At 38.9% G+C, this 15,727-nt stretch overlaps 1 protein-coding gene across 2 annotated transcripts; it reads right to left on the bottom strand.

The window, feature by feature from the left end:
• Positions 1 to 3,167: 3,167 nt before the first annotated feature.
• LOC107266479 (paired box protein Pax-1) lies at positions 3,168 to 14,200 on the bottom strand. Of its 2 annotated transcripts, XM_015736994.2 has the most exons (3): positions 13,503 to 14,200; positions 5,755 to 6,408; positions 3,168 to 5,461 (listed from the first exon to the last, which is right to left on the bottom strand). In XM_015736994.2, the coding sequence occupies exons 1-3, from the start codon at positions 13,519 to 13,521 to the stop codon at positions 4,944 to 4,946; spliced, it is 1,191 nt and encodes a 396-aa protein (XP_015592480.1). In that variant the 5' UTR covers positions 13,522 to 14,200; the 3' UTR covers positions 3,168 to 4,943. The 2 variants fall into 2 exon arrangements, with proteins under 2 accessions (XP_015592480.1, XP_015592479.1); XM_015736993.2 differs by lacking the exon at positions 13,503 to 14,200 and having other exon boundaries at positions 5,755 to 8,990.
• Between the last annotated feature and the right edge of the window lie 1,527 nt (positions 14,201 to 15,727).

Raw genomic sequence — 15,727 nt, 5'->3', positions numbered from 1 at the left:
AGGTATATGTGTACCTAGTCAATTTATTTTTTATTTTCTAGTTTAAGTTGATTTACAATGTTCGTTTTTAAGATTGATCTTGTTTGAGGTTATGCGATTTTTTTGGAGGATATTTATAATTTATCTCGTTCGATTCAATTAAACGGGGGTGACTCTTTCTTATAGGCCTGTTAAGTTCTTAAGCAAATTACCCATGGCGAACTTCCCGTTTGACTTTCTCGACTTTTACGAAGTTTCAGTAGCGGACTAATTTATTAGCGCTACTTTATCATGGCGCAGCTGCTAATCGAGCGGAGCGCATCTGCACTCGCGTGCACCGCGGCAAGAATAAACGTTCCTCCTAGGACGAGTCTTCGTCTTGGTTGTAAATTCACGATCCACGAACAAGAGAACATTGTATACGGGTGCATCGTTACACGAAAATTTTCTTAGTTGACTTTCCGTGAACGTGTCAGAGGTAAGAAAAAAAATATTCCCTTCCGAAGCCAACTTCATGGGGAACCACATCCTTGAGTAATTTCTCCATCCGGAACCACGAGTGACGGTTACGACGACGTCGAATATATCGTCGAAGATCGTAAATCAATGCTCTTTTCTTTTTTTATTCTTTTACTGGTCCATTCTGGATGCAGGTATACGCGGGGTTATCTGTATATGCATATTATCCATATTAAATATAATCTTGTCTAATTCGCGTCGGACGCGTCTGATTTTTTATTATTGAGGCCGTGCAAATAACGGCTGGTGTAACGAGCATATGGAGGATCATATGTTAGGGTTTTTCATTGGAATTGCTATCGTTTGAATTTGGTAAGAATTTTTTAGTTTTTGAAAAAATTATTTTTTTTTGTCTTACACAATTAATAAATTTCCAATCAATTTATGGATAAATTTTAATCTGATATTTAGTAACTAGTACCTATATGTCAAATGGTACCTCTCTCTTATTTCAATATACAAACGGGGTGCTGAGGAAAACTGATCAGTTGTTCTAGAGAATGTCGAAGTAACAACTCGTGGTTCTAAGGGTTGGCGCTGTTCTTTTAAGTGACTAGTGTAATAGAGTATCTTAGGGCGGAGTAGCGGGCCTATTCGAATTTCAAAGGGACGGCTTGGCGCGCCGCGCAGTCCTCATTATGTGGTGACTATATGCACAAATACCCCGTAGGGTCGAATGCTCTATAATTCCGCGTGTTTGCAACTTGCCACTCTCCTTGAGGATGAGGCTTTGAACGTCTTCGCTTGCGGGGAGCTAAAGGATTACTTGGAATTACCGAATTACCCATTACTCGACAGACTTCGAGGAAGCCAGACGCACCAGGGTTCATAGGTCGCGTCGACACGAGCCAGAATATTTCTTTTATTCCTGTCGTTTAAAACTACCAAAAAGTTCGACAAGTTACCCTCAAACGGTATTAAGGGGAAGAAAAACGTTTCACCTTAAATTTTTCTCTAGCAATTTTATAAATAATCCCTTATTTATTGTGGGCAAAAAATAATTTTTTTTAACATATACATACCGTCATCTTTTCTGAATGGGAAATTGGCAAAATTTCGGAATCACACAAGAAGCCAAGTTTTGCTGTGGTTGAGGACGTCAAGTCCATCACTGGAGGGTAGTCATGTTAAAACAGAGAAAATAAGCCCGGCACGAAGTGGGTGTCTAATTTCGTGAAGGAGGGAGGTCTTTCACGCTCGACCGACGCTGATTGGACGGCGTCGCGACGTCTGCTTTTATAACCGATATAGCACGTGCCAAGTCACTTATCTACTTGTACTAGATAAGTTATATTACGTATGGTATATCAGAAAATGTTTTTTATGACACCAGGTATAGGTAAAACGTGTTAAATAACATTTTACATTACACACTTTCGCGAAAAAATGTCAGTATAGGTTTAGAAATTTTTGCTGCTGATCCGATTCAAGATTTTGCAGTCTGAGAAGAGTGTGTCATGGATCTGGGCTGTCTAGGCAGATGAATAATTTCATGTTGAGGCAATATAAATTATATTTTGTTTATATTTCGAAAATTCCTCATCACTGTTTTCCTAGTCTGAGTTTCTCTACATAGTTCTTGGTCTAGGAGTTTATCGTCATTGTCCTACACTCCGAAAACTACGACGAAGAATCTCTGGGCTCTGGGAGCTAAGATTACGAAATCCTGGGCCCTAAAAATGATTATTGTAGTATTTAAAAAATTTTATTTTTATCCCCGTCATTAATGGCATGTATCATTAATGTGAAAAACTGTAATTATTTTTTTTTCATAAACTTGAACCAATATTAATTACATGAGGGAATTTGTAATAAATTTTATTTCAATTTAATGCTGATCGCTATATACTTGCTCGTATCAAAGTTATAATGAAAACACTTGTACTTGTAGCGGCTATAATTTTTAAACGGAGTGTAACTGTTACCTGTGTCAAACGATGGACGGTGCCTTTGTGTACTCTGGCCAGTAGTGAAGTTCTCATAGGGAACGACATTGGTTATATCGCGATTTCATCGTATTACTTTAGCGATACCCTACCGCGTTTTAAATCAATCTCCGCGCAATGCGGTATTTCCAGTGAGACTTCAAACACGAATGATTTCTGCGAGGGTCGGTGCGATGAATTACGAGCAATCATTTACCGATCCGACATTACATAAAGTATAAAGCCCGTAAAACGCGTCGAGATATGATTTGAGCATGAGCCATGGGAAAGTCCAGTTACGTTACACGTGGCGAGAATATACAACTTATGTTACAATTTTTGTATCTTTCATTCTTGAGCGTTACGTTGTTTCGTTTATTTTTAGAATTGACTGTACGTCTAAGGTCCACGTTCAACGGAAGGAATAAGACATAAGGAACGAGGAACAGTGAATTCGACCAATCGTATTACTATCCCACCGGACTCTGAAATTGGCGGATTTTAAGAGCTTAGAGTATTATTCGAATTTTCATTAGTTTTATCGAATTAGAAATATACATATTCTCGTGTTACGCGCAACGCCGTCTCAGAAACTTTTCCCTTACGTAATTTTAAATTAAATTTACCTTTTTCAGGAGCTCTGCATTTATTTCACCACATGGTCAATGGACGTTGATACGATAGAAAATTTCTGCTTTGTAGTAAAGAAGGGTATACGAGATGTTTTAATAAAAATTGCTCAGCTGTTTGTAGCACGATCGTATATTGCATAACGGTAGTAATTACCTTGTACCATGGCATGATCTTACATTTATTATAGTAAAATATCAATCGTATTTTAAATAAAATATAATATAACATCTTTCAAGATTTAATATAAGATTTCCTACTTGATATTATAAATTGTGCCAGTGTTAATACATGCGTCGTTTATAAATCCTCTTATAATAATCTAACAAAAGTAAATGTAACACGGATTTGAATTAGCATACTAAAGATCAGAAGAAAGTGACACTTGAAGTAATAATAAAAATAATAATACCCAAGACAGATTGGAATCGCAAGTATAAGCCAAAAGTTATAATAATAAGTAGGAAATATGAGTATCCTAATTAAATGTATTAAACGTGAATAACAATGGTTCGCGTGCAATTGTCAACGAAATAAATTAAGGCACGTTTACAAGGCAGTCAAAATGGTGTTTCCAGGTATAGGGCGCCATATTCTTCTCGTAGACTCAATAAATAACAATAATTGTAACGTCATCGTAACCCACATTCCTCTTACCACATATTTCACGCATGCTAAAGCAAATGTTCATTGTATACATATATCCATATATTCATCTATCGTCACAGTCATTCCTCTTACAAATTTAATTATTGCACGACTGCTATACTGCCCTGGGCAGTCAGTCAGGCTTGTAGGTAGGTTGGTAGGTAGCTAAGGTAGGTTAGTTTAGATTAGGTAGGCAGCCAGATTGTACACATATGCGAATGCAGGTATAATACACAAAGCAGCACTGTACTAGATTAAACGCAATAGCCTAATGCGTGAACACAAGCCGCTATGGTGTTGAGCAAATTGAATACCTATTTTGTATACCTTCGCCGATTAGGAAGCTGATTTATTGCATTCGTCGACAACTAAATCTTAAAGGCACTCGGTGCATTTGCTGCACAATTTCTTACGGTTCGATTAAATATTCCAGTCTTATGAAAATATTTACACTGCTGGATTAAAAGTTTATAATTGATTTTGAACAAAAATTATATTTATAATTTCGGCACCAGTGTGTGATATCGAGGATCGCTTTATCAAGAATAATGACATGACACGAAAAGGACAAATTATTAATGTAATTCACTGTTCAACACTGGAAAGCATTAGCGATAGTCGATACAAATACGTTGATATATATTTAGTAAAAAATATATTTCAAATTGTGCTGCATCTGTTTATTATATTCTTCATTCAGGACATATCCTATTACTTACCTAGAATTTCGTTATTTTCAAGAACTGGATTACCAAGCTCCAATTGCTTTGGTAACGAAAGATTCCTACAGTACCTTATTTTTATAATATACAATTGTTTTTGATCCGCATAATAAGTACGTTTGAATGTAAGTCCAGCTCAAGAGATTCGCAATATTTTCAAATTTCATTTTCTCAATAATTCAATGTATTTACATTAATCTCTGCACCTCAAAAGCATCAGATCATTTTCAACGTCATTCGTTTGATATATTGTTCTGCCACGAGTTTAATCTACAGGACAATATTACATTTATCAAAAGAATTTAACACTATTCGTTCACGATTGCAGTAGTATGATAGTAATTGAATTTTATCAGCCCTCCTCCCCAGGATATGTAAAACTGCACATATACCACATAAAATCCTGCAATACGAAATCACGGGATTCCATAACAAAGAGAAATCTGCATTAGTACATCACTCGGCACAAACGATACTATTCAGTTAATAAAACCGTTTCGAAGCACAATAGTCATCTGCACTAATTACACGGACTGGCCGGTTGACTGATATTAGACGCTTGCATCATAGCTGACTGTACAGAGAGGGACGTCGAAGTCCCGACGTTGGTAGCTAGAGTGGTGGCAGTACCGGGATGATGATGATGCCGATGATAAAGTGCGGAGGCGTAATACTGTTGGTGATGATGATGATGCGGATGATGTGAATGAGAATGATAACCAATCGGCGGTGAATCGTTATTGTTACTATTGTTATTATTATTGTTGCCACCACTCGCACCACCGTTATCATTGTTGTTCTCGTTGTGATGAAGATGATGATGGTGATGATTATTATTGTTGATGATGGCGCAGAGCGAAGAGGTCGAGGACGAAGAGTTCGAGTTGGGCACCGTCGTGACACTGTTCGCCAGAATGTCATGCACGGTATGAGGACTCGGCCACTGAAGTACGCCGTTCGTCTGATGATTGGTAAGCGTCGGCGTCGGCGTCGGCGGGGACGGCGATAACTTGCTGGCCGACGGCGCCGTCAGGCCCACTGTAAACCGAGCTCTACTCAATAACAACACTCTCAACGGCCTATATCGTGGCACTCGCGGCGGAAGAAGTCCCAGAGGGCTTTGCTCTTTTTTTTTCTTTTTTTTTGTTTTTTTTTTTAATACGACAACACAAAACTCATTTTCATTCTAATCAACAATCGTTTTCACGTAAACGTCATAAATAACATCGATGATGATTCATTTACACAGAAGCTGTTCCTGGTCATTCTTCCACCGCAACGATAGTAAGCGTAGTCGCATCCGGTGGGTCTTCCGTGCTATCTCCACTCACCTTGATGATGGTGATGATGATGGGTAACCGAAGGTGGACTCGCGTGATACGGCGTCGGTGGATAAGGTACCGGACAGAGCGCTGCTCCCGCTGCCGCAGCGGCTGCGTAAAGGTGATGATGATGGTGATGATGGTGGGCCGGATGATGCGGATGATGATGAATGGCTGCGGCAGCAACGGCGGCCGCAGCTGCGCCCACTTTGTTCCTCAGGATCCGAGAGATACTGGACACCGATGGCACGTTGTACTTGTCGCATACGCCATCCGAGAGCAATCTGTCACGGATCTCCCAGGCGAAGATTCCTGGATCCTTGAGCTTCAGTTGTTTTATATACTGAACGACTTTTGGGGTGGTCACTCGTGGCTTGCTGCCTCCTATTGCTCCTGGCAGAATACTTCCGGTCTCGTGATACCGTGCCAGGATCTTGCTCACGCACCCGTGGCTCACGCGTAGTTGACGCGATATGTCGCACGGTCTGATGCCCAGCTGCGCCAGCTCGACTATTCTCAATCTTACTGCATTGGGTAAGGGTCGGCCATTCACGAAAACACCGCCTAGCTGATTAACCTCGCCGTACTGCTGCTGTTGCTGTCCGCCAGGTCCGCCGCCGCCACCGCCACCAGGACCCACGACCATTCCACCACCGTTGCTGTCTGAAACATACGACATGAACCCTTGAAGCACGACCTTTATCATACATGATAAAATTAAAAAATACGATTAACGAAATAGGTAAAATTATTTATTTATAAAATTATGACTCGTTATGATTTTATATATTATCTGAATACTTCGGTACACGTAAATACAGTTTGTGTTCATCCATGGTATCACGGCGAACGACTAGAATTTCGTGATTCGATTTTGTAAAATGAAAGCTGGTAACAGTGAGACCCCCTTAACCCTAGTGCATATAAGCGGCATGTCGAAGTTGATTACGGGGTAGCCTTATGGCCCATTAAAACTCTCGATAAATCCTTGTTTTATTTCTTCCTCTTATTTCGAATACGAGTATCCGTTCTCGAGTCCGTCAGATAGTACCTGAACCCTGAACCCTGTCATAACCTTTCGTAATACCACAAAAAACCAACACTGCAGTCATTAATATCCAAACATCACAGTATCTCCCATAAATTAAAAAATTTCACTTTTCACTTTAATAAGCCCAAAAATCAGAATAAATCCAAATCGGAAAAAATCATTACAGGCGTCTGCTAAATATACACAAAAATTAAATCAGCCTTGTAATTAGAGTCAAAAGTGACATAACCTAATACCAACCTACAAAATAAACTATAAAACATCGAGCATCCGCAGTATGGCGCGTATCCCAGGAAAACCCATTTATCTGTCCCAGGGCACGCGTGCTAAATTGCCTGTGAGGGTTCTCTAATGAGATGCACGCATCTCAGCGATGATTGCAACCCACCAAGAGGGTTAAAGTATTACCGAACCGAACCGATCTTGAGCCGCCCCGAAGTAACCCTTAATTAGCGAACTGCTGCCCCAGCAATTGCCCCTTACTGCATTCCATGCGCGTTGCAACACCCCATTCTCTCCTGGCTCGAAGACAACCCCGTTATAGGCCCAACACGTTAGGGGTCACGGGGCTATCTTTAACCGTATGTAACTATATGTATTATATATATGTATATATAACATATACCATTCACGTTCTATCCACTCACCAACCTGACATCCACCTCCCCTTCTTATACGCGTCCATTCCCTCTCCCACTCCTCCCCTTTGATTTCCTGCAGTGAGAAAATCGTCGAACGCAAAACGTCCAGTTCATTTTTCATCGAGCAAAAAGTGCCGAAAGTGCCATAGCACCAGGAGCGTAGCTGATTTAAGGCGCACTGCCTTTCACCCGAAGAACAACAAGAAAAGTCACTGGTCGAGGGGTAGATGGCCAAGCCAAGTCGCTCCTTCGCTCACTGACTTCTCGGAAGAGTTTCGTCGACGACGGAGACGCTTTTTTGCGTAAGGATTTGTCCCCCCCCCTCACCCCTCCTCACTGTTTTGACGACGTTACTCCTTCTCTCTTTATTCATTTTCTTCTTTTGTTCGACCTCGATGCTCGTCGTTTGCTTCGTTGCTCGTTTCTCAATAATAATTCTCCTCTTTTTATCGTACTTAATATTTAATGGTACCTAGCACGTGTAGAATGCCTGTTTAATACCTCCTACAAGTTCTCAAAATAACATTTGAACATTACTGCCTAAGAACGCTAAGCGAGATGCATTTATTGTCTTTGCCAGGTACATTCGTGAACTTTGACAACGATCATCTACGTTTGGAGAAATTTCTAGTTATCGTAACTATAAAACACCAACTAATCACGAATAGTTAGTGCCTTCGAATGGGCGCATAACCCATGTAGTAACTATACAAATTTCTTGGAGTGTACACAGTTCAAATTTGATACTACAATATCCGTTACTAATTTTCATAAATTCAATAAATTCTATCATATTACACGAGCACTTCTACGATCCTTGAAAGAATAACCGAAGTGAGGTTATGTGTATTATATAAAATAATCATAACCAACAGTTTTTATTTCGACACGAAGTAACCCTCTACCCCTCCTATCAATATTGTCATGTCAATAAGTTATCAGTCTCTTCAGCATTGCACTGATGCATCAACCATAAGTAACCATTCCCAACATACCAGGCATACCACCAAAACAAAGTAATAAGCACAATCAAGTATGATCTGACATTAGAAAAATTATTAGCAAGCTAAACGCCTCAAGTTCGCACCCCTTTAACAAATTATTCTTACGAGCGTCGTCCCTCGTGAGAGACACAAACATACGCGTAGTCTGTCTCTCTCTTTCTCATAGACGCAGGACACTTCCAAGGCACTTACACGTAAAAACGTCCGCATGTAATATTATTAGAGTTTTTCTCGCGAGGGGTGATGAATGGCCGAGATCAAAGAAGCCGACGCGTGTAGTCGGTTTACACGCGTGTAATACATGTGTTTAACCAAGAAAACTATATACCATAGTATATACGAGTGACATATGTGTATATATATATACACATATATTTGAACCACAAGTAGCTAAACCATCTATGTTCACTGAAAACCTCTCACTCTCTTACCACTTCCGAACCATTCTCTCAGCCTTTGCCCTGCTCCATAGTTACACTCGAAAAAGTCCTCCGACGAAGCGAAGTGAAGTGAAGTGAGGAGTAGGTAGGCCGATCGAGGTAAGAGAGAGAGAGAGAGAGAGAGAGAGAGAGAGAGAGAGAGAAAGAGAGAAACAAGTATATATCCGAACAGAAAGCAGTATAGGTGGTAGGTTCGAAGTGGGCGTGTTCATTCAAGTGATGGATGTCAGTGTCACCCGCTGAACATGTGCTTTATTTAGGCACCTATAACGCATCCAGTGTTTGTCTACCATCTAACCCACTAATTATCCACCCCATGTTGTCTGCCCGCTCTTCCTCTTTGCCCTCCTCCTCTTCCACCTACTCCTACGTCTTTATATTCCGGTGGCCCTTTGATAAACAGATCTTTCATTTACTCGAGTACTCCTTTCCTCCTTCAGTACCTTCATGCTCGTCTAGTTGACGAACACGAGTTATTACGAACACGGCATACCGTCTGTATTATTTAGTTACCGTCAACGCATGTACTTGGACGTTATTCGAATTAATAGCCTTGCTTCTACAGATATATCTCATGAACTCTATTTCCATATCTCTCAGCAATCGGCAGCTCTAAAAGCTTATAATAATTGTATGATAAAACGGTTTTGGACTTGTGCCGAACTTGTGACAGACATACATTCGACATTGCTAAAACGCGTTCTACTTGTCATTTTGTTTTTTGTAGTGTATTAAAAAAAAATTCAAAAATAAAATTTTTACATATTACGTACATAAGTTTGTTTGTGATTACAAGTAGTTTGTATTTGTCATACGTGCATTACATATGAAACTTGAAGCATATGTAAATTTACGTACTGCGATTCTCCAGTTGTGTGCAGTCTGACGTCATATGTATATACCAATGCATTCCGATATAGCGTAGTTACAATATATATGTATATATCGTTTAATTACGAAAAAAAAAAAAGTATGAGTGCATGGCAGTAAGGCGCATGCGCGAATCGAGGTGAAGAGTTAATCAAGCAATCCGATGAATCAATCATGATCGATCGTGCCTGTTACGTCTATACCAGGCGTGGAACGTTTCCCTTGATCTCCATGCACAACCCCTTGCTTCAATTTTCTTTTATGTATAAATCTCTCTCTCTAATCCTTTCTTGCTCCATTTCGGTCACGGGAGACCACGGGTGGACGTGTTGTAATGTAAGAATAAATAATAATCATCATATGCAGTATAACCATAAAAGGAATTGGCTGGTGATTTTATTAGCGCGGCGCGAACCCCTATACGAAAAATCGAGTAAAGAATAAAAATGGAGTCTACTATAGGTACACGCTCGATCTCACGTTTCCTTTTTTTTTTTCAACAGCCTTCGTCGTACCGCTGCCCATGTATGTACACTCTTCGCGTATCGGAATAGCCGTAGATAATTTGTATGGCAGTCTATATGCTTTATACCTATATTTATGAAACATATATATATTGCGCATATATATGAATATATACATATATAGCTTGACTACCATAGCTACAATCATACATTTCTTCACCCACGCTAAGTAAAAGGTACCCACCTACCTACCCAACCTAACCTCCTCTTACGTGCTTCGCGATGCCATACTCGAGTGCCCATTTGATGACTTGGGCAGGTGCAAAGCCAGACCGTCCAAGCGCCAATGTCCAAGTTGCATAGTGTCTGCCATTGTTTTTCAAAGTGGATACCTAACGTCGCGAATAGACTGGGTACTGACTTACATTGGTCGGATTGAGATAGTTTTCTAGATAACTAGAATTAGCTTTAGATTAATTGATTGTGGCAACGGCGTATTAGATATTCTAATGACATGAAGTGAGTGACAGCTTGACGGCTGACGCAGAGTAAGAATTTGTAAAAAAAAGTAGGTAAAAAATAAAAAAAGGGGTAATTGGTTGGTTCAAAGACAGAATGTGGATGCACGAGAGAATGGTTAAAGTCACGGCGCCGGCGCTACAGTACGTGTACTTCTGTGTACATATATTTACGAGCAATAGTCCAGGTACCGGGTTTGTGGTTGTAGGACCAAAAAGTCAGTCCTTGAGGTAAAAATGGGTCCTGGTCAAATGGGTGTACCTTAGGTGCCGAAAGCTGTAGGAAAGACCTACTTGAATTTTTTCGGGAGCTAATTCCGAGTGTTTGAGCAGTCCTTTGTCAACTGAGACTCGGCCTGATGTGAACCGCTTTTAAAAGCTGTATTTAATGTTTATTTCAAGCAAATAGTACTAATTGAACGCTAATGAATCTATAACTGCTTCTAGGCTGCGGGCATTTCCGACGGAATTTGAGATGTTGACCTATAGGTACTGTAGCTTTTGTACAGGATAGATAATGTTTTTACCGGAAGGAAAGGGGTTTTTTTTTTCAACAGATATTTATTTTATTGTCGCACAGTCGAATATTTTTAAGTAATGATAAAATCTTGAATTTGGTTAATGCATAGAGAAATTTTAAATTTATAGATTTTGAATAATATACCTTAAACGATCTTACGCGATAGCGATTACGTAACCGATATTAAAATCAGATTGACAATTTTCCAAGAATCTCAAACCCGCAGATTCTTGAATTTTCAATCGTATTGGAATGCCGCCATCATTAGTTTCAGGGAAGAAAAATATATTTATAAAGTTTCTCAATAAAAAAATTTTTTTACCAAAGTATTGCCAACTTCACGTTAACTGTTAGAGTGGATCTATAAAATAATATAGTAGATTCGTAGAAACACTAAAAAACAGATAATTGAATTATAATACAAGTAATCGTAACTTGTTGTCTTTCAAATTTATTTTCTGGTTGCGCAAACCTTAAAACTCGTGCTGGATAAAGAGATATTGCAAAATTAACAAAATGCATGATAACCAGGAAAGCGAGGATATAATGAGCGGGTGAGACGTCATAGTTTCCAATTGCTTTCGACAGGAAGTAATATTTATGAATGAATCGAAATCTAGTATCGATTGTTTTTTTTTTCATGTGAAATTTCATCGCAATGAGCCATATCGACAGAAATATTAATGGATTCCTAATGTTTGCTCGCCTACATAACGCCTACGATAAGCGGCCGTTCCTCCGTGGCTTTTACTAAGCAATATATACGTATACACGCATATATAATATATGTACATTTATAAAAAATATAATGATCTCGATTATCGAATGTGTTATCTTGTACGAACATAAAAATATGAATAGCTTCCTATCAGTGCGCAATAATGTAATCATCGAATGCACACAACCATTGTAAAAACGTATGTGAACCGACATACTAATAAGAATACACGCGATAACACTCATGCTTGACGTCACATAGTATATTACGAATGAAGTGTCCAAATATTAATGTTTCATATAATACAAAATTACGTGACAATTCGGTTCAATTTGATATGTAAGATTTATTTTTATGAGAGCACATACGAATTATCTAAAGAAATACAACGGAAAGATTATACAGTAGACTCCCGTATAACGCGAGTTCTTACAACGTGAATTTCTATAGCGCGCCAAAGATATATTGCGACTACTGTTTTCATATAACGCGATTCTTCGTACAACGCGCCAAATAATAAAACACAGGAATTACCTGATTTCAGAATTAAATCTGCTTTAGTTGAGCATCAGATTGTTTTCTGTAGCAATAATTATATTAAAAATTTTACTCTAGATTATGAGCGTTATACGAGAAAAATTCCGGAATAGCACTATTTCCTATAACGAGAATTTATTATATATAGTGCGTAACGTATTAACCGCGTTATACGGAAGTCTACTGTATATTTCGAACCATATCTAAATTACGTATTTGAAAATGTTCACTCGTTCTTGTGTCATGGGGTGATAGAAAAAGATATGATAGAGAGATGACATGTCGATTTTTACTGCCAGAGCGACAGTTAGTATTTGAATGACAAAAATTATTAGTAGCAATAAAAATAATTTTTTAAAAATTTACCATTGCGATTATAATCACTAGTAATTTACTTAATGAATCTTACTAGAATTCTTGTTACTGCCAAGAGAATTTGTGCTTGTCCAAATACTAACCGTTGATCTGTCTGTACAAATCTAAATGTATGTTAAATACGTGTAGGTATGTTATTTTATATAGTCACCTTTTATTGGATTAGATATAAAATACAGATATGCAGATATGCAGTGTAAGAGCTTGTAGTTGAATAAGTTTGAGCAAAGCACAGTTTGAATATACAGATATTGAATTTACAATACTACTTTTATTTATATACTCAGCCATTAATGCAGTAAAGTATAAGAGAAAAAAAATGGAATAAAATTCAATAACCTTTGATAAGATTAAACTGGAAAAAAGTTACACTTGATAATTATGCAACGATGTTGCACGAATAGCATAAGCACATTGTCACTGACGATAATTAATAATAAGAGTCCTGTGCTATCAACATTTCTCATCAATAACCGTAACAGTCGAAATGAGCGGGAAATCTGAACGTCCATTTCAATTTAAAATATCTCTGTACGTATATACCCAGAATACAAATATTTCTAATGAATTAAACAACTACCTCTAAAGAAAGAAATCCTATCATATAATCATAGCTCACCATGTACGGTAGGATCCATAAGATAGTCAGCAGAGGGTAGCCGTCGGCTACATGCAACGAAAGTCACGTGATTATCTCAGTTTAGGACGAGATCTTCGTACAAATTCGTACTACAAATCGGTATCAGATGTTTAAGCTTGAAGAGATGAGTTACCCGTATTAAATCGAGTAGTTTAAATAACAAAGCAGTGCATCATTTTTGTTCTGTCATATACGCAAGCCGAAGACACACATGTCGAAAGACAAGTTACGCACGATAATCCTAAATATTTTTATATAAACACTACACTCGTGCGTTGCCGGTTTAAACAGCTAATCAAACAAACCACCGTAGATGTACTTTTTCCATGTGGTAAACCAAAAAAACAAAGAACAGTCATGGACACGGTCACTGCTGCACGGCTCGCCCTTCGTTGGCTCACTGACTGAGACGACAGATTTACCAGAGCAGAAATAAGAAATCTCCGGCTATAGTCTTTCATCCGGGCGCGTTCGCCTGTACCGAGGAATTGCTTTGACTGTAAGCGTGGCCAGCGTGTGTGTATATAATTCTCGCAGCATCACCAAGGAACAGAGCCACCATCGTTTTCTGTGTAAGACGTGCATGCAGATCGTGAGGTGTTAGTGAGAAAGTGGCCTTATCATTGGTTCGCTGCAGATCTTACACATATTCCTTCGCGTAATATTCTTGATTCGGAAGCTAGTCATCCCCACTCTAAAAACTAACCCCACTCAGCTGTGCGTTAGGAACGTGAGGTAGTTTAACGAAACGTGATGTGCGCATGCGCGACAATTCATTTGAACGCGTGTGCGTGCGCACGCTCGAGGGAGTACGGCATTAAACGACAAGGGTGGGGGAGTGGCTATGGAAAGAGGCGTGTTCACATTGGTACGGGCTATTGGCGAGTGCACACACCGTGGCACTAGGCAAGCTTACGCCTTCTACGGCACGTTTGTGACGTACGTAGGCAGAACAGGGTGATGCAGTGCATGTCGTTAGATTTAACATTTAAAGCTATGCGCACTTATTGCCATCATTGTATAGAGCCACGCCTTGGTGAAGAGAGTTCTGGCGCGACGATGCCATCCCGTTTGAAAATATTACTAGAATTGACTCCATTTGATTAAATACATAGTCTCCTTGATGCGAGTTGTTTAACACGGATTGCCCGCGTTCTTTTTAAATATGTATACGATAAAGACTTTTAATGATATTTAGGATTCTTAATGATTAAGGCAATAAGATTGTATTTTGTTCGTTACTATTTTCCTTTATACATATAAATCGTTACATTGTTCCTGATCATTTGCATTACCTTAATTTAATTGACTCAATTGTTACATTCCTTGCTGTTGACTATTCTACCGTGTACATATATGGGCTACGATGATTATTAATCTTTCTTTACGATTGCCTATTCCAAAGATTACGTATATGATTGATTATCCATGCTGTACTTGGCAGTAACATGCTCCAAAGAAGCAACTACGTGGTTCGCAATAATGGTGCTAACTGTAGCAGACGAAAAAACTTGGATGACAACTAATATGGAGGTTTCTCGTAAAGATATCGATCTACGGTGGCTATCTAATGAAATTCACTGAAGCACTAAATAATATTCCATAAATGTAACTGTGGTCGCATCACGTGAGAAGAAGCTCATGGGATATCGAGTATGAAATGAGCAAAGGCCGTTTCACCTCGCGGAGCAGAGAATTATCTGGCGGTAAGCCCAAATTCTAAATTTACCCGTGTTTTCATCTGCACAGTAACCATGCATGATGGGTGCGTGGAAATGTATCCACGTACGACGTACTGTTTCACCGTTTAGCCAATACGCGGCCATTTTAACTAGCATATACAGGGTTATTCACGGCAAACCCATCACCTGAAGTTGGATGCGATTGAACAATTCTGTTAATCGAGGCAGTGTGGCCTTGTTTAAGCAAATGAAAGAATGCGAAATTCATGATCTTAGCAATGTTATGACGTTACCTTTCATTTCTTTGATGATGCTCTGATTCTTAAAATCACCCATTCAGGGCCAATTTCAGCTGGTGCGTTTGCCGCGAATAACCCTCTATATATATGTACAATAGTTGATTTACAATAAAACGGGTAACTTCTTAATTTCACTATTGTAACACGAATCAAATACGATTACGACATGCAATTAATATTTGTTCGAAAAAATGAATATCGTTAAAATTAACTAATTAAATTT

Source organism: Cephus cinctus, unplaced genomic scaffold (assembly GCF_000341935.2).
Source record: "Cephus cinctus unplaced genomic scaffold, Ccin1 Ccin1_scaffold0318, whole genome shotgun sequence".
NCBI lineage: Eukaryota > Metazoa > Arthropoda > Insecta > Hymenoptera > Cephidae > Cephus > Cephus cinctus.
Note: the sequence above shows the minus strand (reverse complement) of the source record. Positions and strands in the feature narration are given on the sequence as shown.